This window comes from Actinia tenebrosa, unplaced genomic scaffold (assembly GCF_029948245.1).
Source record: "Actinia tenebrosa isolate PJP-AT-01 unplaced genomic scaffold, QUT_ActTen_1.0 PGA_scaffold6__47_contigs__length_16458017, whole genome shotgun sequence".
Classification (NCBI taxonomy): domain Eukaryota; kingdom Metazoa; phylum Cnidaria; class Anthozoa; order Actiniaria; family Actiniidae; genus Actinia; species Actinia tenebrosa.
In genome coordinates, this window is record NW_028292583.1 from 9,139,023 (window position 1) to 9,165,407 (window position 26,385).

Here is a 26,385-nt window from a genome sequence, read left to right on the forward strand (position 1 = left end):
TGAATTAATGAGGCTGTGAACTATTTTCAGAACAAGGTTTTGATTGCATCGCCTTTCTTGGGTTGACAAGGTTAATCCCCTCTGTCAAATGTTGGTGTGTGACCTGTGGTGTAAATAGCCGCTAAAACATGTCCTATGCAAACTCAATTTGCATTGCTAATTTGAGTCCCCGGGGATTATGCAAATGAGATAATAAAAGCCCTTCACGTGGTCCTATAGTGTCACTCTACTCGAGGCAGCCGGTCAAACATCGTCTTTGTTATAGTATTTGGTATTTCAAACCCGTCTTCCTGTGATATGGCCGAACAAGCTCCGGTTGTTCCACCTCAAGAAGAAGTTGTTCGAGTGTTAAACCCAGTAGAAGATGTGCCGCCGCTTCAAAATGCGGCTCAAAATGCTGCTCAAAATCCTCCCGAAGGTGCGGACCGGAATGCTGCTGTGCAGGATGGAGCACAAAACCCCGCTCAAGATGCCGCTGCTCCTGACGTCCAGGAAGCAGCGCCTCAGGTAATATTCCTTTCGCTAGTGCGTTGTTTATGTTCCTAGTCGTTCGTAGCGTTGGGTCTGAAGTTTTAAGTTAGTGTGCTTCGTATATTAGTTCGAAGTTTTCTAGTCGCGTAATTTGCATTCTGGTATCACCGTTGGTGCCAAGTTTAATCTTTCCGGCTGTTGTTGTATTTTGTTTTCATATTCACTATAAACTTTATGAACTGGTGTATTTCAGTTAAGGATGTGTAATGTCTGTGAGGCTTAAATAATATTGCCTGGCTGGTGAAGCTTCAAATATTGCCTGTGAGGCTTGAAATATTACCTGTGAGGCTCAAAATATTGCCTGTGGGGCTTGACAAATATTGCCTGTGAGGCTCGAAATATTGTCTGTGAGGCTTGACTAATATATTGCCTGTGAGGCTTGACTAATATATTGCCTGTGAGGCTTGAATAATATTGCCTGGCCTGTGAGGTTTGAAATATTGCCTGTGAGGCTTGAAATGTTGCCTGTGAGGCTTGAAATATAAGCTGTGAGACTTGAGCATTGCCTGTGCGACTTGAGCATTGCCTGTGAGGCTTGAGATATTGCCTGTGGAACTTTAATAATATTTTCTGTGACCCTTAAAAGATTGTGTACGCGCGATAGTGGAAATAGTGCCTGTGAGGCTTGAAATTGTTTACCCGTGACATTTGTAGATCGCCATGTGGTTTCGAATGCTGCCTAATGAGCAAACAATCATCGCATTGTTTTAAACATGTACATGCTTGGTTCATGTTTGAACATTATGTTGACACACCGCTTAGCGTTCGGTATTAATTTTCATGTGAAGGTTGAGCTGGGACTTGATCAAGTGTTGAGAAGAATAAAAGTGTTGGAAGATTCACAGAAGGCAACAGTGGACTCCTTAGTAGAGGAAATTCGACATTTTGTGAAATCGTCCGTCTTCACGAAAGACAAGGCACTGGACCTCCTCCTCGACTTGAAACTAGTGGCCAGAGAGACAAAGCATACCAGGAAGGGTTTCTTTGAGGCTTGCCTTCAAACCATGAGGGAGAAGGTGACCGTGCCCCTGGACCAATTCAAAAAATATCTTGATGTACTCTTGGGAGATAAAGATCAAGAGAAGGTTATGGAGATGATTGCAAAGGTGGACAAAGCGTCAAAGGCCTCGAACCCTGGGACGTCCCGCCCGGGCCCTTATGTTAGAAATACTCCAGGACGGTCTGGCCGTGCGAATGTCCAGTGTTATTGGTGCCATAGGTATGGTCATTACCAGGGGGCTTGCCCAGAGCGACGCAACCAGGCCAGGAGGGCACCAAGGGCCAATGCATCAAGAGAAAATAGATAGACAGATCAGGGAATTGTATAAGCAAATGTGTGGTGACTAACTGAGTCTAGAACTTGAAATAAATGAGATGATTGGTTTATTTTGTATTTGTGGGGATTGACTCTAGACCATAGACTAGCTGATTGATATGAATTGGTTTGCATGATTAAAACGTTAACAATTAATTTGTTTTAATTTGGGATTATTCTTAAACAGATATTTAAGATTGAATCAATTTATAGTTCATATTGTTTATTGTGTGATTTTGGGGTTTCTCTTGGCTTTTTTTTGAAAGCTTAACTCGTCCAAGACGTGTAGGAATTGTAGTGGAGATACTACTTAACAGGCCGACATCTTATAAATACTCCGGATGCAATCAATAATAAAGGGAATCCGATGTGTGATATGCGAAGGAAAAAAAAAAAAAAATAAAAATAAATTATGACGTGCATGTCGGGCATACGTCTTGTCTTTAGAGAGGTGGATACTTACTGTTTTAGGTCTTCCATATCGGGGGGAACAACTCCTGCTGGGTGTCCACTACGGCCAACCACCAGACGACCTGTACAGGCGTGTTGAAGTTGCTCTCTCCTGATCGGGAACCCGTCGGTATCCTATCGCGTCAATAAATATCTTGTCTTATTTCGATGTGTCTTGGCTTTATCCACTTGTCTGTGTTTGAATCCTGGTTTGAACCGGTTTTTCCCCAGACAACGGGACATAAGAGGAAGTTCGAGCCTTCAGTTGATGTTGACAAGTGGTGGGAATTCCGTAGAATGGCAAAAGCAATCGAGCCAAGACAATTCCAAGTGAATCGATCGTGGGTGGATATCGACGGCGTTCCCGGTCAGGAGGGGCGAGAAAAGACTCCAGTTTACTGGAGAGAAGTAATTTCAACGGGTGTGGTCCCGGATCTATATACTCTCAAACTTAGGGACCCCAAAAATTTCTCAGTCAGGGCTATTCATCAAAATGTTCAAGCTTGGGCGGAACTGCTCCAAGAACATCCACAAAAGGAGCGAATTGAGGAGTGGATAAAAAACAAGGTGGACATCCTCAAATTTTCTCAGCCATTTTCGGGATCCTTCAAAGGGTCGAGGTACAAGACAGAATTACCCCCGCGCAAGATGTTTGCGAATCACTCATCCTGTAAAGAGTTTTCAGAGTTCATCTCCGCTGAGATACTTGGGCGTCTCACATCTGGTGCATTTAGAGTATGGGGAGAGGTGGGTTCGGATGACCCACCGCACCTGGTGATGCCATTGATAGTTGAGCCATCGAAACCTCGGCTTTGTCTGGACGCGAGGTTCCTGAACCTCTGGATGAAAGATGCTCCCTTCTCATTAGATCGTCTAGCGGATGTTCCCCGGTATGTTTACAAGTCGTCGTTTATTACAAAGTGTGACGACAAGTCCGGCTATGACCACGTGATGGTCACAGATAACTCCCAAACGTATTTAGGCTTCTCATTTGGGGGCTTATGGTTTGTATGCACAACGCTACCCTTTGGATGGAAAATCTCCCCCTACATATATCACACCATCGGTCTGGCAGCAACAGGGTTTTTGAGATCGCAAGGGGTCCCTTGCTCGTTGTACATAGATGATCGGTTGAATGGTGAGCTCATTACTGCGACCGGTCGGTGGGCTAAGTTGCCACAAGAGCGTGAGAAAGTTTTTCGTTACGAAGCAGCAGAGGCTGCCCTCTATGTGGTGCTGTCCGTGCTGATAGCATTGGGCTATACAATTGGTATAAAGAAGTCTGTTCTCGTTCCTACAACTTCATTAGAATACCTGGGCCTTATTGTCGACTCTGAGAAGCAGTCATTCCTGATACCACAACGCAAGAAGGAGTCTTTTGCCGCGTTAAGGGAACTCATTCTCACTGGTAAACAGCCCATACCACTAAAAACGCTTCAGCGTTTCCAAGGCAAATGCATTTCCTTGTCATTGGCAGTTCCAGCAGCAAAGCTGTTTATCAGAGAGATCAGTAAAGCTCGGCCCGAGCGTGCGGGGAAGGATGCAGTCATCTTGAACGAGATTCAGAGAGAGGAAGTGTCTTATTGGCGCTTTCTTGACAACTGGGATGAATTCATTCCTTGGAGGGACGAAAAACACCATACCTTCTCTCTGTCCACGGATGCCTCCGGATATGGCTGGGGTTGTGTCATTCACCGTGGGTGCGGAGACATCTCTTTTGGAGATTATTGGGACGTCAATGACAAGACGCTCAACATTTCTGCCAAGGAGATGAAGGCACTGGTGTACGCTATAAGAGCTTTCCCCGATGACATTTGTAATTCTAGGGTGGACGCTCTTGTTGATAGTCAGGTTATGATTGGAGCGTGGAAGTCTCAAGGGGGTAAAACCTCTCTCGAATTAGTCAGAGTCACGAAGCAGCTGTTTTGGGAAGTTTCTTCACGAAATATTCATCTCAACTTGCAGTTTATCCAGTCTTGTTCTAACAAAGCGGATGCCCCCTCCCGAAGGTTGTCGCGGAGCGACACAAAGTTGTCCCTAGAGTCGTTTGCGCAAGTGGATGATGAGTTTGGGGGTAAGACGGGCCACTCCTTTGATCTAATGGCATTAGATTCTAATGTAGTGAGAGGCAAGAACAACATTCCTCTACCCCATTTTTCACCAGCCCCAAGCCCTATGTCGAGGGGTGTAAACCTATTTGCCCAAGACCTGCATGCTGCACCAAACATGATGAATCCGTATGTCTTTCCTCCTTTTAACCTGATAGGCCCTGTACTTCGATTGTTGACTAACTTTAAGAGGCCTTTTTCTATAATCGTCCCAGCGCTCACTCCTCACCCGTATTGGTGGCCGGAGCTAATGGCGCGCTGTTCAGGGAGATTGTGTCTAGGAGAAAAGGGAGATAGTCATGTCCTGCTAGCTCCGTCTAAGTCGGGTTACAGCCCCATACCATGTCCAGCTACAATGTGGGTGTTGCGGATAACGCGCTTCTGATTGTCGTATTTCATTGACGTGCTTAGGAATTGCCAAGGGTGCCCAAGTTGTTTACTCCTGCAGTGGCGTGTCCGCGGTGTAACTACCCTAATGATGAAAGCTTCAGGTTTTGCCAACAGTGTGGTTATCAGAGGCCATCCCTAAACACCTCGGTGCGACGGCTCGGGGAAAAATTAACGATTGATGAAGAGCTGATAGTGGCACGACGTCAGGAACTTAAGAACCAGCGGGACTCGTCAAGATATACCAAGCAAAAATCAGCGTTGGAGTGCGAATTTAGCCAGTTTTTGGGTAGCCGGGCATCGCAAAAGACTTTGGCTTCTGCTATACCTGATGATGTGATAGAGTTCCTCATATGGAAAGATCGTGCTGGAAGGACAAAAGTACATAAGTCAGAGTGTCCGGCTTTAGTCTGTCGTGGTGTGACCTGTTCTTGCCCAACGCGTCTTGCCTATGGAACGATTGATTCGTTGATAGGAAAACTCCGTGCAATATTTTCTGAGAATGGTAGGGGTTCGGAGTGGCACTCCCTCCTTGGGGTAGGAAACCCCGCTGCTTGTCGCTCGGTGAAGGCCTATTTAGCCGATGTGAGGGAGGAACAACTCAAAGCCAGGGTCACGCGACGTCAGGCAGAGCCTATCCTAGTAAATGACTTGGCAGTAATTTCAGAATACATAGAACATGTACTTAATAATAGTTCTACTCTGTCGGCAATTCAATTATTTATGTATGCTAGAGATCAAGCTTTATTTAAGTCGCTATTTTTTGCGGGTGATAGGGCAGCGGATCTACTTCAGTTAAAGGTTTCGGATGTGCTCCGTTTTCCGGATAACTCAGGCTTCCTTCTAAACCATGTTTGGACTAAATCATTGAGATCAGGTGATTCAAATGTGTTTGCTTTTAAAAGAGGATCGAACAAGTTTCTTTGCCCGGTACGAGGTTTAGAGGTCTACTTTGACATTTCCAGCCTCTTACGGGTAAATCTAGCTCCGGGTTTCCTTTTTCGGTCGATAACTAAGGAAAATATGGTCAGTCCATATTGTTTGGAGCCTACCGCGGCCCAAGCGCGCCTTAAGTTTTACACCTCACTGTTGACTGGCCGGCTCTCGGGGAAACAGCTCACCTTGTATAGTTTTCGCAGTGGTGCAGCGGTTTCTTTGGCCTTAGAGGGTATAAGCCTTCATGAAATCATGAAGAAAGTAGCAAGACCGCTTTGCATTACATAAAATTAAAACAGGTGATCAATCCAGCGGGAGCGGCAGCAAGACTAGCGAATTTGCCTATTGATACCGGCGAAACGTATAGACGCGCAAATTCATTAGAAGGCTTCTCTCAGGCTTTTGAGGGTCCTAAAAGGCAATGAATGCTTTGGTTCGGTGGTGATTAGTGAGGCTAAGATTTTGCTTTAACGTAGTGTTGGGGGAGTAGAGTGTTTTCGCATGGGTTGGACAATGACCGTACCGTGTCCAGAACCATGAGTTCTGTAATTAAACACTTCAAATTTTGGCGGTTACCTAGTACCCAGTACCCTAATTGTATATATAGTAACTGTTACTGTTAATTAATCCTTTGCCACTCATACAAAACCACTCTAAAGATATATCAGGTGTTGGGAAATGATATGTGAGTAAGGATTGGGAAAGAGTGATGTTATGAGTTCTACAAAGTTTGCCTAATAATAAACTGTTGGAGGATATTCCGGGTACAGAATGAGTACAGTTCATTGCCTGAGTCATTGGTACGGAAAGGATGTTGGCGTGGGGAAGGCCAGAGCTATCCCCATTCCTTATTACCATCTCATGGATAACAATGCCCGGGGAAGAATATTACACTATTACCATGATGGTAGCGAACGGACTCCGACTAGTAGCAAGCGGACTGGTAGCGAAAGAACATGAGAAAAAATCCACCTCAGACATTCACAAGATATTCTTTTGACAAGATCCATAATTAGTAGCACGCAGGCGCAGATCCAGGGGAAGGGTGCAGGGAGTGTGCACCCCTCCCTGGTTCAACTTGGAGGCCCTACTTCGAAGATAACCAAATCAAAATAATGTTTTCCCCTTAGATTCTAATGGGTGCAGCCCACTGGACAAAGTCGTTGATCTGGCCCTTGCACACCAGAATGGAGGCGCAGTTGGGTGCTCCCCTTTGAAAACAATGAAGATGTAACACACAAAAAACATAAAATCTGAAACATTTTTTTGTATTTACCTTTAATCATTTATTGGAAAGCTGTAATTAATTCCCTCCTACTTCAACCAGGATGGTTGTAAAAAAGATTAGTAGCATATTTCTACTACATGGACCTATTGCATTATTATGCTATGTGCAAATATTAATTTTTATTTATTCATCAATTATATATGTAAACAGGGAGCCCATGCTTCCAATGAGCTTTTTAATGGGGCCCTGCAAAGGGAAAGTAAGGGAAACAATTAGACCGTATTCTAGAATCCCTGATTTAAGCTTTGGCATAAGCTAGATCAAATAGAAGAGGTAAATAGGAAGCCAAGTTAGAGTTAATTTTGTATGTTTTCAAAGCTTTCTTAACTATCTCTAATCAATCAAAACACACCATTACTATCTACAGGTACAAGTTTATGATGCAGTTCATTATTTGAGTCTAAAAATAAAAATAAAGAACTGCTAGCTTTCCAGACATTATTCTCTATCAGGCAGTGCCAGCATAAGAGGTAGCCTTGCCAGTCTTTTGGATCTTTGCCAGTATTTCATCTGATGGGAGATTTGATGTCACATAAACTCTCTGCTTTTCCATGTCAATCTCAACTTTAGATACCTCTGATATACAATAAACAAGAAAAACAATTACTTTAGTTAAATCACAGGCTAACCACTCTAATAAATGAAGGAAATACTCTAAAAATGGTGTCTTGTCTTGGTCTTTTTTATGTGCACGCGTTATCGATTTTTTTGTCATCTCCCCTACCCACCTTGGTAACAATTTTGTTTTTCTACTATACAATATACTAACAAGGTAGGCAACTTCACGGGCTTCCTGTGGAAAATTCAAACTTTGACGAGAGAAAGCCGCAAATTTATCCAGATATTTTGACTCCGAAAACAAAAAAAGGATACAGAACATCGTACTTACATCTAATCTTCAATAATTTAAAGGATTTTTGATAATAAATTCTCTATAAGGAGGGGTTTTTTTGGGCTTTTTTAGCGAAAACTTATGTGCCGTCAGTTATGCTTGCATCCAAGCGGGCCTGAACACAAGAAAAGGGATTCAAAACAAGTCCTCTCCCTCCCTCTTCAAGTGTTTTTGGTTCGTTTTTGGTTGGTTGGGAAGTTGTTCTATGTTTTCTTTCTACTTTATTTGTAGTCTCCAACTACTTGAATAGTCGAGCCTTCATAAGCATTCACTCCAAGATGGGTATTTATTAATTCTAGTTTGACAACTATTCCAATTATATTATATTTTGATTACACAGAAGATTTTACGATTCGCTACAACAAACAATTTACAAATAATGAGCTTCATAAAAAGGGACAAATTCAATAAAAAAAGGAAAAAGAAAACTACTTACAAGTTAATGATGCACGCTCAACTGATTCTTGATGTTAATTATTATTTATTGCGCCTGCAGGGCCTATGGTCTGAGGAATTCTTAATCTTATATTATTCGTTGTTATAATAGCCCATTTTACAGTTCCGCTCAGTGACCACAAAATAATAGTTCCAAGCTGAGGTTGAAGTTGCCACGCATGCTAAAAAGTATAGTTTTGCTAAGCTGGGAAACTCCAGCCTGGATTTAGAACTATTGTTTGTGGTCACTGAACAGAACTGTAAAATAACTCTGACGAAGGGCTAACGTCTGAAATGTCAGTCTACTATCTTTCGTACCTACGTTGATAAAATTATCTACTATGACACATTTGAGAACTGTAAAATGGAGCATTATGACATTGAACATGCACAGAGAAGAAAAAATGCTCTGTTTGTCCATAGCTTAAGGTAATATATCCAAAAAAAGCATTTTAAAATAGTGTATTTATCCTATATGATTAATATTAATAATTCATATTAATCATATAAGATTAATACACTATTTCGCAGTTATTGCTTATTGAAAAGGATTTACCCTTTTTTTACTTTCTTATTATCATCTAGTCACTTAACTTTATCCATGCAGAAATATTTTTCCGCTTAGTTTGTGGTCATTGAATAAAAGTCTTCATTTTCAAAATTAGCCTCCTCTGCAGACATCTCTCTGAATCTCTCTGTATGGGAGTCTGGGAGAGAAGAAACAAAATGGCCAAAGGAAGCCCAAGGAGTTGCCTACAGAGGAGGCTATTTCAAAATTTTATACATGAAAATAATAAGGAAATCAGTATTTTCAGACATTTTGGTTTATTGTGCATGGTCAGTATCACATAGGGTGCGTACATTTCAACATTTCAAACGATTCTGCTCCATTAACTATTATCGGTGTTAACTATAGATGAGTTTGCTGTGTCATAATATATACTTATAACAAAGAAACAGAAAACATGCAAACATGCTGTGTGCAGTCATAAAGCACACTGGGTTAGAAGAAGCACAAAGTGTAGTAGAGTTCTTCTCAACATGTCTCAAGTGTTCTGCCAATTCCCAAGTGCTTTCTAACTTTACATAGCAGAGCAAGCAAGTTCTGTTTCTTCCTTATATGAAATACAAATTAGAGTGTTATTTATTTTGGATATGAATGACAAATAGAAAGTGTGCCCTCAAAAGCTGTACTAATACACACACTTGCGACCACTGAATTAGAATGCCAGATTCATAACATAATTCACAACATTTTATTATACTTTATAGCAAATGATAGATACAAATATTGACCCTTCAATTAAAATGCACCCAAGCAGTAACTAATCAACAAGTGACTTGAAACTAAAATCAGTATTCTTACCAGGCCGCGCCATTGCAGTATTCGCGCATAAAAATCAGAAATGGCGCACAAATGTCAGCTCTATGCACCCCCGATGGCGCATGAATTATCCAAAGAATACTTCCTGATAGTTTTAAAAGATTTATAGTACTTTTGAAATAATAAGTATTTCACTCACCAAGACGTCTGGGACGTCTGGGTCCGTACAAATGACAGAGAGCCAAATATTTTCCCGTACAGCCCGATCTAACTCAGTCAATAAGCATTTTATCATATGACCCTCACAAAAGAATCAATAAAAAATAAAAGAAAGTAAGAAATAATAAATAAAAGCTGAAAAGAGAGAGCGCACGGATTCAAGCAGGGCCGTACGGATGTGTACGGCCCTGCTCCCTCAAAGCTGTCCGGCCCCCATCACGTGACTTTTTCCAATGGTTTTATTAGAGCGCGCGAGCAGGGCCGTACAGGTCATATCATAAGGTCTCATCCTATCTTAAATAATTTATCATAAATCACCCAAACAATTTCAATTTCTGAAATACCTTTTTCTTTGCCAAGAACCCTTTCAACAGCTCCAGAGCAACCACTACAGGTCATTTCAACTTGAAATTCATGTCTCTGATAAAATGATGAAGGAAAATAAAGCTGGTCAATACTTCAGAAAAAGATATACATTAAGATAAATGCACATATAGATCCATATAGATAACATAGAATTAATTTAAAATGGATAAAACAAATAGACTAACAAATGAAGAAAACAATCAAACTTCATTGAGTTATCCTTGAAAAAGCAAGGATTTGCAGCAAGGATTCTTTTCAGGTTCTTGACAGCGCACCCACGGACTTTCAACTTAAGATCAAAGAGGTGATTTATATCCGATGAGAAACCCTTCCCTCAATAGTCAATTTAAGCACTTAAACCTTTGTCTTTCTATTTGATTTCTCTCAATTGTTTTCTTTACACATCATATACATTGTAATCACTATATACATATTCATATATTTTTTGCTATATAACTAGTTAGCATTGTGATCTATATTATTTACTACTGATGATGGCAGCTGGACTGCCGAAACATGTCTAGCATTAAAGGTCTCATAATAGATCTAAAAATTAGCACACTAAAATTGTCATTTCATAGAAATTAAATAAATCAATACCAAGACCATCAATCCTTTCAAGGAGGCTATGATCAGGCTCTGGGCAGTTGCTTTACCCATGCAACAACACATTAGTCAGACAAAATTTTTTAATTAAACAACAATTTTACAAAAAATATTTATAAGATATTAGACTATGCTACGGTCTGCAATTCTTGGGATGCAACCACATGACAAGAAATCCCTTGAGTTATAAATGACAATAAAACAATGCCATGTTTGCTGATCTAACAAGAGAAGCTAATGTCCGTTAATGCTTTGTTATTGTCAAACAGGCGGCAATGATGTAACATGCACCCCAAAAATAAACAGATAAAAAGATACATTTTACTATCAAAAGGTAACAGGCTACAAAAACCCAAATAGATAAGAAATGCCTCTAACACTTCGCCACCCTACAGCTACCACCTCACCCACCCCCACCCCCCCCCCCCCTGTACCCTCATGGAGTATGCTGTACTTGATAAAAATAACAAAAAATAAATATCCTCTAAGCTTCTGCATAAAACAATCAACATACACTCTTTGTGCTTGGTGTTTGCACAAGACTAAATTTACTAAGAAAGATAAATAAATATAAATAAATGGGATTTAGCAGTGGCATTTCTACAGAGTAACTATTCATCCACTGTAATTCCAATATATTGGAATTTAGAAAGTTGATTTTTGTGGAGAGAGGAAAGCCGGAGAACCCGGAAAACCCTCGAAGCACAGGAGAGAACCAACAAACACAACCTACTCACAATACGACACCGAGCTTAGCTGACTCGAACCCGGGTCGCATTGGTGAGAAGGCGAGCGCCCTCACCGCTACGCCACCCGTGCTTTTTCCGAAAGAGGACTTTGAAGCGAGTAAAAACTATACCTCCTCAAAACTGTGGGCTTGGGGATATGAAGCTGCATCCGAATGATGATTGATAATATAAATGAACACTGAACTTTTCATTCACTCAACTCATTTTAATTCAAAATTGATTTGATTCGTATATCAAAGACCAAGAAGTTTTGCCGTTCAAGTCTATGGTAAGCCCCCAAAATCGAGTCTGAACTATTTTATAAAATCAAGCAGAAAGGGAGGAAGTAAGCTTACGCACAGAAATATTACTGACTAAAGTAAATGGAAAAAATATAGCATATTCCATTACCTATCGTTCAGAACATCTGAAAAACAATCAAACAAATTTTACGTACCGTAGCCATGTTTCGTGGAATCAAGCTCAAACTTTTAGAAATCAAATATCGCTATTCAAATGCACACGTACGTCTAAGTGTTTGTTGTAAGTCGAAATTCCTTCTTGCTCTTTCTTGGTCAGCGGTTGAATTCATGCCCAGACACTATTAATTCGGCTTGCGAGACTAAATCCCACCAAAGGCCACGTTTCTCAAGGTCAGTACCGAGAAACGAGAAACGAGTTTCTCGGTACTGACCAATAGGAACGTAGGCTCTGGGTACGGGAATGATTGCGAGACCCGCTGATTTAGCACTAAGAATCGTGAGTTTTAAAAAATTACAATATTCACATGTATCGTTTCAACAATTCAACTTCATCTCCCAGCAAATTACCAGCTACCAAGGTAGCCTTAGCCCCCCCCCTCCCCACCTACATTTCCCTGTTGGTCTTTATGCACAGTATTTGCAACTTCGCATACTCATTTTCTTGTAAAGTTATTTCATTTATATGCCATGAAATATATTGAACAGGTTATTTGACTTCATATTACAATAACCAAAAAGTTTCGACATCATCAATGAATTGTCGTACAAATGTACAGGTTATCAAGATATAGTTTAACTACAGTTTAACATACTTTTTGGTGAATGTAACATTAGATTTTCTATATAAGACTTTATAGAGTACAAACACTATAAGTGTGTAACATAAATACCACTAAATACTGCTAAATTATGCTAATCCTATTGTTTAATTAGCACTATTTACTACTAAACACTTTAGTGTTTGTACTCTACTAAGGCCTAGGGCAAACATCTAACTTTCCATGCACCGAACTTAATTACATCAAAGAAAGCCGCCTCATTATCACCTGATATCCTATTGTTTTTAATGAGTTTCGGTGCATGGAAAGTTCGACATTTGCCCTAGGCCTAAGACTTCAATATCATGCCAGAATATAAAAATAGATACTTTTTCTCTTATTAAATCACCCAAAAAGTCTTAAAAGATAATCGATTCAATGTTTCACTCTTTAAAATCAGGCAGCACTTCAATAGCATTAATACTTAATGATACTTACTCCGTGAAATAAAGGCAAAATAGTTATTAACTAATAGTCGCAATTTAGTGCCTATTTAGTCGATATCACTTCAGTGAATCAATCTACATATGAATACCCAGGAGACATCAAATACACAAGAAACATGTTAGTCATTGATAGTCATAGCATTGATGAACAAATGACTAACATGTTTCTTGTGTATTTGATGTCTCCTGTGTATTCATATGTAGATTGATTCACTTGAGTGATATCGACTAAATATGCACTAAATTGCGACTATTAGTTAATAACTATTTTGTTTTCATTTCACGGATTAAATACCATTGCTCTATACAAGTTGAAATTACCAGTATCAATAGTCAATGGCAATACATTCAGGCTAGATTAGTTTTCATTAACCAGTGAAACAAAGTGTACTAATTAAAGTGTAATATTCAGGTAAACATGATAGAAAACACGAGATTAGGCCTATTGCAACATTCATGTGCCGATATATGATTTTGCTAATGAATCAATTCTGCTCAAGGTTCCTTGGGGAAGGCTCTGCTGGATGGCAAACAAACTTTAAAATGCTTCGTATCTTGAAATCGAATGGATCTTATAATGGAAAAAAAGGATTTTTTTGAAACAGTTTTGGATACAACATTAATGAGCCATCAAAAAAATCTTCAAATAAGAAAGCCCAATTTTTTTTGCCATACAGTACCAATCACATGTCAATCTATTACAAAAGGCCTATTAGAGCTAAGTAGTGCTAAATACTGAAGTGTATTTCATGGGTTTATAAAACTACTCTAGTAGCTTTTTTTTTACATCTTGAGTGCCATTACTAGAGTGCATGCCATATATCCATGGAACAAAACCAAAGTAGTAATGTCTAGTTGCAGCTGTGTTGTATGTACGTAATAATAGATATTACTGGAGAAGACACTGGTTAAAGTAAATACCCCTTGCATCTTTGTTTGGTTTATGCCCGAGTGAATTAAATCAACAACTAAATAAGTGCTAAATCAGTAATTGTTTCGCAGATATATGGCATGCACTCTATATCCACCCATTACATACAAAGTATATGCACTTACATTATGTAGTCAAATGTATTTTCATAGCACATTCAGTTCTAGACTTAAAATACCAGTTAAGGTAGGAAAAAACCTGCATCATAAAACAATACTAAACATCATTACATTGTTTTAGGATGATTTCACTTTGCTCTTGAAATAGTGAACTAATACACAGCAAGATAACCAAATTTCATTGGAGTGAAGTAAAACAACCATGCTTAACCTACTGTAAAAATGATGGAAAAACATCATCATGTCAGACAAAAACATACCATAATATGTTATTGTACTATAAAATAAATTACCTTACACAAAAATGTTCTCAAGATTATAACATATTGAGTTATGACATTTTGGTTTTTCCGAAACATCAACTCTGACATCTCTTTATTCTTATTTTACAGTATTTTCAGCCATATGCTGAAGGCTCTTTCTTTCTGATAAGCATAAAAAAACAAGGTTTTGGGATAATCACTATGAATGCTAAAAATGAAAGCAATAAGCAAAAACACACTACTTCTCTTTACTGTTTTAGATCTATGACCCTTAACTGAAATTACAGGAGGAATATAAGAATCATGAGATGTGGCATTCAGAGGCCCAAAAACAAATTTCCATGCTATTTTTACGAACATGAAAATGCTGCTTTATGTAATTCCTTTTTGATAAAGCAAGTTCAGCGTTTTCTTTTACTTCGACTATCGTGGTCCCGTGATCTTGGCTCATCAAGTGTCCTTTTGCCTTTTTTGGCTTCTGTAAGAAACTTATCAAGACCAAAAGGATCTTCTTCTTCTTTTTCAAACTGTACTGGACCATCTCGTTTCTGGCTGTGATCTGTGCCTGCAAACTCTTTATCAGCTTGAAATCTGTCAGTCCTCACCAGCCTCTCCAAATCATCTCCATAAACATCTTTATCAACAATATTCTTAGATGGTCTGTATATAGAAGAGGCAGTACTGGTACCCTGCCGCCAAGCCTTGTCATATACATTGTAAGAATCATCCTCTCCAAATCCTGAATCCATACCTTTGGACTGATTGAAAAGTCTTTGATCAAACATGCTGTCATCTGATGTTGTACCACGAGCAACTCCCAGAGCAATTTGCTCACTAATATCCCTATCTTTGTCCCTTTGCAGTTTAGACCTCTTATCAGGGGCAGCTTTGGAAATGCGCCTATCTCTTTCTCTGTCTTTATGTCTTTCATGCCTCATCTGGTCTCGCTCACGCTCTTCTTCAGACCGATCTGATACAGCCCTGATTCCAGCTCTTTCCTCCCTCGTTTTCATGGCCAATTCTCTTAATTTCTTTTCCTGCTTTTCCTTCTCTTTTTGTGCTAACTTCTTTTCAAGTTGGGCTCTCATCTCTACAGCCTCTCTTGCTTTTCTATCAGCAATATATAATGCTTCAGCAAGCTTTGCAAACTTATCATTGATATGTGGATCTTGAAGTCCACGGCCATCTGCTGCTAAACGTTTGTCCAGCGGTATAGTATAACCTTTGGCATTCTTCCAGTTTGAAATACAAGGCGGTACTTTCCAATCTTGCTGTTCTTTAACAGTTACTTTTCTGCTTGGCGAATGCATTACTGGTGCTGGAGGAGATGGTGGTCCACGAGGAATTTTCTTATTGGTCTTGAACCTTGGTGGCTCCATGGGGTCTTTTTGCATTTCAACCATTCTAATGACCCGTTGCTTTGCACCAGAATTGAAAGCAGTACCTTGTTGTGCTGGTGTGTACCTTATGTACTGGGCTGACTGTGGTTTTTGGGCTGCTTGAGTCGGTTGAGCAGCGGCTATTTTCGTGTTTACAACTTTTTCTAGAGCTTCCCTTGTCTTTTCTGTTACACTTTTCACCTCTTCTTCGTCGGGCCTCATAAATTCGTTATCTGCGTCGTCCTTCAGGTGTGCTGGTACCAAATCGGTGAACTTTGAGTGAATTACTTTATCTTTTTTCTGTCCTTGTTTTAAAATAGCGTCGTATTTCACTCGTCCTTTAGCGTCTAACTGGACGGGCAAAGCATTGGATGTTTTTGTTTTCTTATTCCTGCCCATATCCAAAGGATACTGAGCCACATGGATTTCTGGAAAAGCTCCTCCATCTCCAAAATCATCGAGTTTTCTTGGGATCCAACCGTGGCGTCGACCATAAGCTGGTGGTTCTTTGGTAACAACTAACATTTGGTAAGAGGTCTCAAGCTCTTCATCTTGGTCTTCATCATCCTTATAGGCAATGTTTACGGGTGTCGGAAGAATACTAGTAAGGGAGGTCATGATTGATTTAGTTCTCTACCGTTTAAGTCGATCTAAAGATTCGCTCTTTATACTTTTCTGTCCTCTTCTCAAACAACATGGCGAACTGATTTTACCCATGTGACGATGGATGACGTTCTATCCACGTGCTCAAATTTAGCCAATCAGGCTGATCTACACAGGGCTCCCAAGTTTAGTTACAAGAACGTTTCCTACAGACAGACAGACGAGTCGACAGACGAGTTTTTTGAAGATGGATCTTACGACTGTGGAAGTTGTGATTATTGGAGGAGGGCTGAGTGGTCTTTGTGCCGCAAAGCTCTTATCCGAAAATGGAGTTAATGTTGTTGTCCTTGAAGCGAGAGATCGTGTCGGTGGAAGGACACAAACCTTGCAGGATTCAAGGTTTAAATACACGGATTTAGGAGGTGCATATGTTGGTCCAACTCAAGACCGTGTCTTGCGTGTGGCCAAAGAGCTTGGTATAGAAACTTATAGAGTACACTTCGAAGGCAGAGTATCTGAATACTTAAATGGAAAAAGAAGGGAATACGATGGCGAAGTCTCCACCTGGAATCCCATTGCAATTTTGGATTATTTCAATCTTATTAGAAAGCTTGATAGCATGTGTGATGCAATCGACTTAAATAATCCATGGGATTCGCCCAAGGCTGAAGAATGGGACCGGATTACCACGGAGGAGTTCTTCAAAAAGACATGTTGGACGACCTACTGCAAAAAACGCATGGTCCAGATTTATCACGATGCAATGGCAGCCGAGCCTTGGGACATGTCACTTCTTTACTATCTGTGGTACCTTAAATCATGTGATGGCGTTCTAAGGATTGCTGGTATTGAAAACGCTGGCCAAGAAAGAAAGTTTGTTGGTGGATCACAGCAAATAAGTATTAAGCTGAAAAACCTTCTAGGAAATAAGGTTCGTTTAGTGTGGCTATAATAGCTATTTGATCATAACATTCTTGGTTTGCAATCAATCTCAAGAGAGCACAATAGCAAAAGGGATGTCCGCCATGTTGGAAGATATAACAAAAGAATTCATTTTAAAATCTTTTGTCAAATTCTTCCAACATGGCGGCTATTTATATATGACGTCTATTGCAAACGAAGAATAATTATTATAGGTCATTATGTTGGATGCAAGAAAAATGAAAGAGAAATGACTTTTTTCTCTCTCGTTGACACCAGGGCCAGATTTAGGTGTGGGTCCTTGGGGTCACGGACCCTCTTTTAAGCGATGTATTTTCTTTAAACATAATTGTATTTGCATATGGTCTTGAAGGTTTTCTCTCAGGATGAAGTTTTCCAGCCCACCCATTCTTTGGCTCCTGGATCCGCCCCTGGAAATGTTGTGCTTTCCTAGTCTGTTGCCCTAGCCCCCCTTCATCCAAAATAGTTTTGAGGCCACATCCACATTAAAGGGCCACTTGGATGAAAACACACCAATTTTTACACCAATTTTCTCAGAATACCTTTGTTTTTTTTTGTCTTCCCCTTCTCGCGAAAATTGTGCATTCTTGGATACCCTGTTCCAGGGAGGAGAGAGGGTGATTTCATATATTTCAGAGTGAGTGCAATTTTATATACCCTGCTCCAGAGTAGAATCGCTGAAAACCATACCCTGTTTGGTGGCACGTACCAGTATAGCGAATATAGTGGATTACCCCGGGGCAAATACTGAAATGTGTGAATAAAGTGTAAAAGACATTTAAGCAAATATCTTATATTTGCTAAATTTAAACATTTTGATTTTATCTTGTTGAATTTAAGGTAATCCTAAACAGCCCTGTCAAGGAACTTGAACAAAATACAGAACATGTATTTGTTACATGTGCAAATGGCAAGAAATACAAGGCCAAGTATGTAATAAGTGCAATGCCACAAGCTCTTCTAAACCAAATATCATTTGATCCACCACTTCCACCTCTGAAGAACCAGCTTATCCAGAGAATCCCAATGGGCTCAGTGATCAAAACCATTACATTTTATGACAAGGCATTCTGGCGAGAGAAAGACCTGAGTGGAGTTGTAATTGCAGACTCTGATTCTGGTCCAGTACAAGCTGCTCTTGATGACACCAAGCCAGATGGATCACACCCAGCTATTATGGGGTAATTACTACTTCTACTAGTACTGCTAATAATAATAACATTTATTTCAAGAGGATACATTTAACACCTTGCCCAGATGATACTTATGGCCCTCAAATAAATAATTAATTTAAAGTAAAATATGTTACGTATACTATGAGAACAATATAATTCATGTAACTACTACTAATTACCCAATCCCACATATTACCCAAATTCATGCTTTGAATGGTCCTTTGAATACTCGAGGAATATATAGTGCTTATTATTCATTCAATATATACAGCCATTTGCAAAAATTATGGCCAATTCAAATATAAATACAAGTATATCAAAAGTATATCAGACACAATGGGATATCTTTCTTGATATTTTTTTCAGAAAGCCCTAGTGATGGACAATTGAAAAAAATATCAGCTATGATATCCCATAATTTCTGATATACTTTTGATGTACTTGTATATATGTACAAAAGGATCAGAATTTGTGCATATCACTGTATGTATATATATTTATATATATATATATATACAGCGATATGCAGAAATTCTGATTCCACCAAGTATATAGTATAATATAACAATATTGGGTGCATTATGGGTAATAGACCTGCGGGATTCAAAGCTAAGTAACAAAGTGTTGGCTAGCCTACCAAGTGTTGTCATAAACAGGGCTTAAGTCAAGAGGCGGGAACTATGTGTTCACTTTTTAATACCTCTACACTATTAGGAAAAAATGTCATATTGTGATCGGTTTTATTGATGTAAAGTGAAACACTGGAAGTTTTGCAATTTGTTGAATTTAAAATCAGTTCTGAAATCGCTCTTCTTGAAAGTTTCGGTTGAGCTGAGCTCAATTCTGAACTCGTTCTTCGCTTATTTATATGTGCACTGCTAAAACAATCATTCACTCCGAGGACAGCAAAACCAAAACAGTCGGTAATATGACTTATGACAAAAGTGGCACAAAAAATGTTCATGAGCTACTCTGGATAGGATATTTTGCTTTATTTGTAGTCTACCGTGTTATTGTTATTGAACGTCAACTTAGTCAAATCTCAGTTGATGAGCAGGCTGAATATAATTTCTAGATAAACGGAGGTTATTCTTACTTAAGAGAGGCATATTCTTCCACTTCTCCTCTTAGAATAGAATAACTTAGTGATTCTTTGTGGTTACTTTTTCTATTTTCTCTCTCTCTCTCTCTTTCTCTTTTGGCTCAAGCTATTAAAAGCTTTGCAGTTTTATGCAAAACAAGTTCACTCATGAGAGTGAAAGTTTGAATATTAATCATCATTGCACTAAAGCCGTTTTTATTAATCAAAATTACTTAAAATATACAGTGGTTTATATTGATAAGTCCTAGGCAGGGTGAAAGTTCTTTTTCTGGTTGGAACAAGCGGAGTTTGTTTTGAAACGTAACTTATCTTTAAACAAAACGCCAGCCAATGCTTTGGTACTTTTAATCCCGCTTTAAATCCTGCTAGTCCATTACCCATAATGCACCCGATATAGTTATATACTATATACTTGGTTGGATCAGAGTTTCTGCATATCGCTGTATATATACATATATATGCATATTTATACAGTTGCGGTTTGCATAAACTTTGACCTTTTTTATATACAGTCAATGTCATTAACATTGTCCACAAAAAAAAAATTACACATTTAGACTAAAAGATATATTACGTGTTTCATCATGTATTCTTTGCCTCTTGTGTGTCAGCCTGAACTTGAACTGAAATGTAAAATTCAACTCGTGAATCGAAAATCCAGAATGCCCTGACCATTTAGAGAGGATTTAAGATGGAGAAGGGTATTTCAGCATTTGTTTTATGCCAGAACCTTCGAGGAAACACGTTATATTTCTTTTAGTCTAAATGTTTAAATGTCTAAATGTCTTTTTTTGATGGACAACGTTAATGACATTGACTGTATATACAAGTATATCAAAAGTATATCAAAAATTATGGGATATCATCCCTGATATTTTTTTCAGAAAGCCCTAGTGATGGAAAAAAAATATCAGGGATCGTATAGCATAATTTTTAAAGTGCTTTTGATATACTTGTATATATGCTCAACATGGTCAAAGTTTATGCAAACTGCAGTGTATATGTATATATATATATATATATATATATGTACTGTTTAATAAACGAGTGAGTGTTTTATCAGGTATAAGAGCACAAGGCGTAGCCGAGTGCTTTTATACCTGATAAAACACGATCTATCAAGTTATCAAGTTTCAAGTTTCAAGTTTATTTTTACAAAAATAATGACTATATATACACAATTTATCACCCTCCTGCAAATAGCATAAAGCTAATCTAGGCGGGAGGCGATACATTACATTAAATAAATATTAGAAGATTTACAAATAAAATATGACGATAAATAAATGAAAAACTAACAGTTTACTTAAAATAAAGAAACGAAAAGGGGAAAAAAAGGAGAAAAAGGAAAAAATGATACTAACCAAGTATTGAAAATCAAGAAATAATTATTTATAAATAGTCGCAATATATAAAGACTCAGTCCGAGACGTTCAAAGTATAATGTAGTCTGTCTACAATAGTGGAAGTGTCAACATAGCTATCTTCTCTTAGGAGAAAATCAGATAGTGTTTTACGTAATATTAACTTAAACTTCTTCTTTTTTAATTTACGCAAATTGCTCGGTATCGTATTCCATAACCTAGCTCCAAATCTTGAGAATGAATTTTTTTGTACTTCCAGTTGAGATTTTTTAATATAGAAATTTCCTGATGATGAGAATCTTGTGTTGTATGAGTGAACACTCGTAGCAAGGGTAAATTGATTTAGAATATTAAGAGGTGCAAGCTTATTTTCAATATCATGCATTAACTGGGCAACCGATTCATAGTAGAGGAAATTAATTGGTAGTGTATTAGCTCTGATAAAAAGAGGAATGGCATGTTGGGATCTATCAGTGAAGTACATTAATCTAAGAACTCTTTTTTGTAGAAGAAGAACTTTGTTTAGGTGAATTTGAGCAGCTTGTCCCCATAAAGTTAAGCCATAAGTAAGATAAGGGTGAATCAGAGATCGATAAATATTATGGAGAGTATGGAGAGGAACGAAATGTCTTAGTTTCGCAATTATTCCTACAGCTTTACTTATTTTTAGTGCAACATAATCTATATGATGATTCCAAGAAAGGTTGTCATCTATCAGAATTCCGAGGTATTTAACAAAGTCTTTTCGCTCCAAAGGAAGGAATCTATTTAGATTGCTATCTAGAATCTTTACAATAGGTTCAAAAGGGAGTTTCTTTTGATACGGACGAAAAATTACATAATTGGATTTTTTGATATTAAGGGTTAGTTTATTCGCAATTAACCAGCTACTTAATTTGGCAAGTTCAATATTAACAGTTAATTCAAGAGTTTTTAAGCTTTTATTGGCATATAATAGGTTAGTGTCATCAGCATAGAGATAAAATTTAAATTTGTTAGAACATTTATAGATATCATTTACATAAAGCAAAAATAATAATGGACCTAGAATAGAACCTTGAGGGACACCGCACAAGGTGGTTTCTTTATTTGAAGTTACCGTTCCGATCTGTGTTGTTTGAAATCGGTCTTTCAAGTAAGATGCAAACCAATCATTAATAATACCTCTAATCCCATAGTGATAAAGCTTACTTAAAAGCATCGAATGGTCAACAGTGTCAAATGCTTTTTTTAAGTCAATGAAAATACCACAAGAAAACAGTTTTTTATCCATATTACTCTGTATGGCATTTATGATGTCAAGAGCAGCATGTTGAGTAGAATGATCCTTACGAAAGCCATATTGCGATTTGATAAAATGTCATTTTCCTCGATAAAATTAATCAATCTTTTATACATAACTTTTTCAATAATCTTATTAAAATTTGATAATAACGAGATGGGCCGGTAATTATTGGGATCAGTTTCATCGTCATCTTTATATACAGGTACAATCTTGGCAATTTTGAGTTTTTTGGGGTATTAACCTGACCCAATTGAAATATTTATTATTTTTGCTAAAGCATTGCCGAAGAAACTCTTTGCACACTTCAAAATTCTAGTAGGACAAGAGTATAGACCATGAGATTTGTTGTTGGAAAGCAATATAATTTCATACTCGACCTCTTCAGGTGTAGCTGGTTGAAAGAAAAAGGAATCTGAATTTTGGACGGTAGGAAGGTAGTCAGAAAAATTATTTGTTGATGGAGGTAATTTTGCTGCTAGGTTGAAACCAACAGATGCAAAATGCTTATTAAGAATATTAGGAATTCTCTCAGAGTCACGTACTATTCCAATTCCACGATCTACGAGTTTTTTGAACTGCTTAAAACACTCATGAACAATTTATAAGATTTTGGTTCAACTGGAGCCACCATACACGTCACGAACATGGATTTTTATACTTCGATAGAGATTTGACGTCACGGGCATGCGCAACCAGATTCGATAGAAGCTCCCACACGTTGGATATTGCGTGCCAAGGCAAAGACAGGCACGTTAGTCAAAGATCATTAGGGTTGACTATGACCTTGATGAAGCTCTATGTCTTCATCTAAACTTGGATGCATACTTCATCCCTGATGAAGTCATCCTCATAGTATTTGAGTGGTCTTTATATAAAGATCACATGTGTCTTTATATAAAGACACATGTGTCTTTATATAAAATCACTTGAATACTAATGAAGAGGACTTTATCGGGTATAAAGGTTCATGCACGTGACGTGTATGGTTGCTCCAATTGGACCATAAGCTTATGAATTATTAATGAGTGTTTTAAATATATTTAGAAAACTCATTAATAATTCATGAAGAAAACACAATAGAAATCATGACCATGAAGGTGATTTTAAATCGGATAAAGATTCGTCTTCATTTGCATAAACTTTAACTTGGATTTTCTCTATCAAACTTGGTTCATTTCGTAAAAAAATCGGTACACAATGAGAACAAACATCATAAGTTTTCTAAGCCGTTTAATAATCTCGCAGATCGTGTTTTATCGGGTCTAAAACCACTCGGCTGTGCCTCGTGTTTTATACCCGATAAAACACTCCTGCTCGTTTATTAAACATTACATATACACTTGATTGCAGAAAGGTTGTAGTATACATTTATACAAATACCTAATTTATTCAGTATATTTAATGATATGCAAAACAGAAAACTCGCTTTATTTATTGTTTGTTTCATTCAATGAACGTCAAAATGTTTTATTCCTGTGTTTTACATCCTACAGATTATAGTAATTTAAGCAGCATAATCTTTTCTATCATATGATATTTTTTTACTTGCCTCCTTTAGATTTATTATTGGGGATCAAGCTCGTAAGTGGTGTACAAAAACAACAGAGGAAAGAATGAAAGCTGTCAGTGAGCAATATGCTAAGGTGTTCAACTGTAAAGATGCTCTTCAGCCTCAGCATTATGTTGACAAAAACTGGCCAGCTGAGAAATATTCAGGTGGTTGCTATGTAAGTGTGATGCCATGTGGTGTTATTACAAAATATGGCAAGATGTTGAGATGTCCTATAGGAAGAGTGTTTTTTGCTGGCACTGAAACAGCCACAGTTTGGTCAGGTTAGTGCCTTTTTGTTTGCTATTTAGTCATTCATTGTTGCTACCGTATGAGTAGTTTATTCATAATTATTAACACAAAGTCACAAATATACCCAACTTCTAGAAGAAAAAAACCTTTGCACTAATTCTGACAATCTGACAATTAAGGAATAACATCCAAAAGGATACATGATTTTAGTTTACTTATTGATGTTCTTTTTTCTTCTGTAGTTTATGATAAGGTAGAGCTCTTTGGTAACCTAGGGAGCATAAGCCATTCAATGTTAAGGGAAAAACTGGGTCGAGTTGGCAATGTAGTGCATTGTGGGACTGCTTTAGTAGACAAAATAGCCATGATCTTGGAAACGCTTCTCCTCAAACAGCTCCATGGTGTACTGTAATGCTTAATCAACCCAGTTTTTTTCCCTCATCAACCTCAGAATAGCCAATTAATTTCTATCACATGCTCACTTTTTGCTTTAAATTCATGTAGCCACACCCCAGCCTACTGTTATAATTTTATATAACCACATGCACACATCTCTTTTTCGATTGGGTTTCATTTCTAAATTGAGAAAAACTTTTTTAATAGGATATATGGATGGTGCAGTTCAGGCAGGTGAAAGGGCAGCAAGAGAGGTACTTCATCAAATGGGAAAGATTTCTGCAGACCAGATCCATCAAGATGAACCTCCATCTACAGATGTCATTGCTCATCCATGTAAACTGACTCCATGTCAACAGTGTCTGCCCTCTGTACCTGTATTTCTTACAGGGATGTTCATAATTTGCTCTGTAGGAGGCTTTCTATCCTACAAATACTTGGTAAAATAATAAGAATGCACAAGTTACAATAGAAAAACATTAGGGGGAAATTCATATTTTAAAGTAAAATAGAAAATAGAGTTTTAGTGTGAAGTAAGTTTGAATTAATAAATTTAATAAATTTATTCGTTCCTTGGTTTTGACTTTCAGAACAAGAGTGAGTGGAGAGCTAAAGGAACCAGGGAGAAGAGAAAAACAACTAAGAAAAGAGGAGGGGAAACGATGTAAAAAAAAAAAAAACAGAAGAGGAAAAGGAAGGAGGGAGAAACAGCAGGGGGAAAATGTCATATAAGGGACCAGTTATTATTTATAGGGAGGGGGCTGGTACAAATAGGGGGTGGGTCACCAATTTTTATGCAGTGATAAAAGGGAGGTTATAAATTTATGCAATGACTCACCAAAATATCAGCAGGGTCATAGCCACTAGGGTGGTTTTCATAAACCCCTGAAATACACACCAGCCTAACACAAATTAGTTGACCCTAATTCCATTCTGTTCTTTCTTTGTCACTTCACTATTACACACTAACTAATAAAATGGTATTTGTTTCATGGGTTTATGAAAATCGCTATGAGGCAAGTGATTGAGGCAGTTACTTTGGTAAACAATGAAGTTTCAATAAAAAAGTTTAGGTTAAGTGCAATGTTCGTGCAACAATCATTGCGCTTAACCTATAAACTTTTATTAAAACTTTCGAGTGTTTCTCAAATCAAAAAAGTCATATTCTGTTACTTATGGGGAAAAATTGAGAATGCTTCAAACACAACTCAGATCTGTGGTAACAATTCTCAACAATATGCTATCTTACTATCATCTGTTTCAGTATTATTTATGGGGGATCAGAATACATTGTGCCTTATACAAAAAGGGAGGGGAGTCAGGAAAAAACAAACATGACATAGTCATTGTTGCACCAGCTCCCCCCCTCCCTACAAAATAATAATGACCAGTCCCTAATATTGCCCCTGTCTTTTTATGCCATTTCCCCCTTCTATTTCTTTCACCCATTTCCCCCCTCTAGTTAGTCTAGAAACTTGAATCCGGAATGGAATACAGTATCCAGATGCATGGAATACTAAAACCTGGAATCACCAAACCCCAAAGCTAAAAAACTTTATGGTCATATCAAATGAAAAACCTTTCCGTCTTTATCCTATGTAGTCTGTTTTGACTACTTGCATGTTGAATATGTGCTAGTACTTTGTTCTCAGTAACAACAACTGCTCTTTAATATGCTTTATTTTGCTTTATTTAAAATAAATAATTGAGGGTTAATTAACTAACTAATTACCACAGGTAGCCCAAAATTGGCACTAGTTTTGTCGATTTTCAGCATAAATATAAAATAAACTTCAGTTGTAACTTACTGCATGTCTTGAAGTAGCCAATGTTAATTACTGGTGCGAGTTTCACGACTTTTCAAAAAAAATTTCTACCCAGGCAATTGATTACCTGTGTAATCAATAAGAGTT

General features: G+C 38.0%; 5 protein-coding genes across 5 annotated transcripts; 3 read left to right on the forward strand and 2 right to left on the reverse strand.

Annotated features, from left to right (window-relative positions):
• Positions 1-143: 143 nt before the first annotated feature.
• LOC148905992 (uncharacterized) lies at positions 144-1,917 on the forward strand. The gene is made up of 2 exons (XM_089039219.1): positions 144-507; positions 1,320-1,917. The coding sequence occupies exons 1-2, from the start codon at positions 298-300 to the stop codon at positions 1,836-1,838; spliced, it is 729 nt and encodes a 242-aa protein (XP_088895345.1). The 5' UTR covers positions 144-297; the 3' UTR covers positions 1,839-1,917.
• A 547-nt stretch (positions 1,918-2,464) lies between these two features.
• Positions 2,465-4,789, forward strand: LOC148905993 (uncharacterized). Its single transcript, XM_089038962.1, has one exon. The coding sequence runs from the start codon at positions 2,465-2,467 to the stop codon at positions 4,787-4,789; it is 2,325 nt and encodes a 774-aa protein (XP_088895088.1).
• A 2,199-nt stretch (positions 4,790-6,988) lies between these two features.
• Positions 6,989-12,184, reverse strand: LOC116308773 (uncharacterized). The gene is made up of 3 exons (XM_031719259.2): positions 12,043-12,184; positions 10,230-10,305; positions 6,989-7,591 (listed from the first exon to the last, which is right to left on the reverse strand). Exons 1-3 carry the CDS (start codon positions 12,049-12,051, stop codon positions 7,464-7,466), a joined length of 213 nt encoding a protein of 70 aa, XP_031575119.1. The 5' UTR covers positions 12,052-12,184; the 3' UTR covers positions 6,989-7,463.
• Positions 12,185-13,498: 1,314 nt separating this feature from the next.
• On the reverse strand, positions 13,499-16,531 carry LOC116308770 (SNW domain-containing protein 1). Its single transcript, XM_089039211.1, has one exon. It carries the CDS (start codon positions 16,420-16,422, stop codon positions 14,827-14,829), a length of 1,596 nt encoding a protein of 531 aa, XP_088895337.1. The 5' UTR covers positions 16,423-16,531; the 3' UTR covers positions 13,499-14,826.
• Positions 16,532-16,602: 71 nt separating this feature from the next.
• LOC116308771 (amine oxidase [flavin-containing] B) lies at positions 16,603-25,037 on the forward strand. The gene is made up of 4 exons (XM_031719258.2): positions 16,603-17,338; positions 18,190-18,530; positions 23,834-24,108; positions 24,680-25,037. The coding sequence occupies exons 1-4, from the start codon at positions 16,655-16,657 to the stop codon at positions 24,919-24,921; spliced, it is 1,542 nt and encodes a 513-aa protein (XP_031575118.2). The 5' UTR covers positions 16,603-16,654; the 3' UTR covers positions 24,922-25,037.
• Positions 25,038-26,385: the final 1,348 nt, after the last annotated feature.

Excerpts from the sequence above, each read along its gene's own strand:
- LOC148905992 (XM_089039219.1), top strand. The coding sequence starts at position 298 with ATGGCCGAACAAGCTCCGGTTGTTCCACCTCAAGAAGAAGTTGTTCGA. Across the intron at positions 508-1,319 it reads TCCAGGAAGCAGCGCCTCAG|GTTGAGCTGGGACTTGATCA; the intron begins GTAATATTCCTT and ends TTTCATGTGAAG.
- LOC148905993 (XM_089038962.1), top strand. The coding sequence starts at position 2,465 with ATGTGTCTTGGCTTTATCCACTTGTCTGTGTTTGAATCCTGGTTTGAA.
- LOC116308773 (XM_031719259.2), bottom strand. Across the intron at positions 7,592-10,229 it reads GGTTCTTGGCAAAGAAAAAG|AGGTATCTAAAGTTGAGATT; the intron begins GTATTTCAGAAA and ends ATTGTATATCAG.
- LOC116308770 (XM_089039211.1), bottom strand. The coding sequence starts at position 16,422 with ATGACCTCCCTTACTAGTATTCTTCCGACACCCGTAAACATTGCCTAT.
- LOC116308771 (XM_031719258.2), top strand. The coding sequence starts at position 16,655 with ATGGATCTTACGACTGTGGAAGTTGTGATTATTGGAGGAGGGCTGAGT. Across the intron at positions 17,339-18,189 it reads AAAACCTTCTAGGAAATAAG|GTAATCCTAAACAGCCCTGT; the intron begins GTTCGTTTAGTG and ends GTTGAATTTAAG. Across the intron at positions 18,531-23,833 it reads TCACACCCAGCTATTATGGG|ATTTATTATTGGGGATCAAG; the intron begins GTAATTACTACT and ends TGCCTCCTTTAG.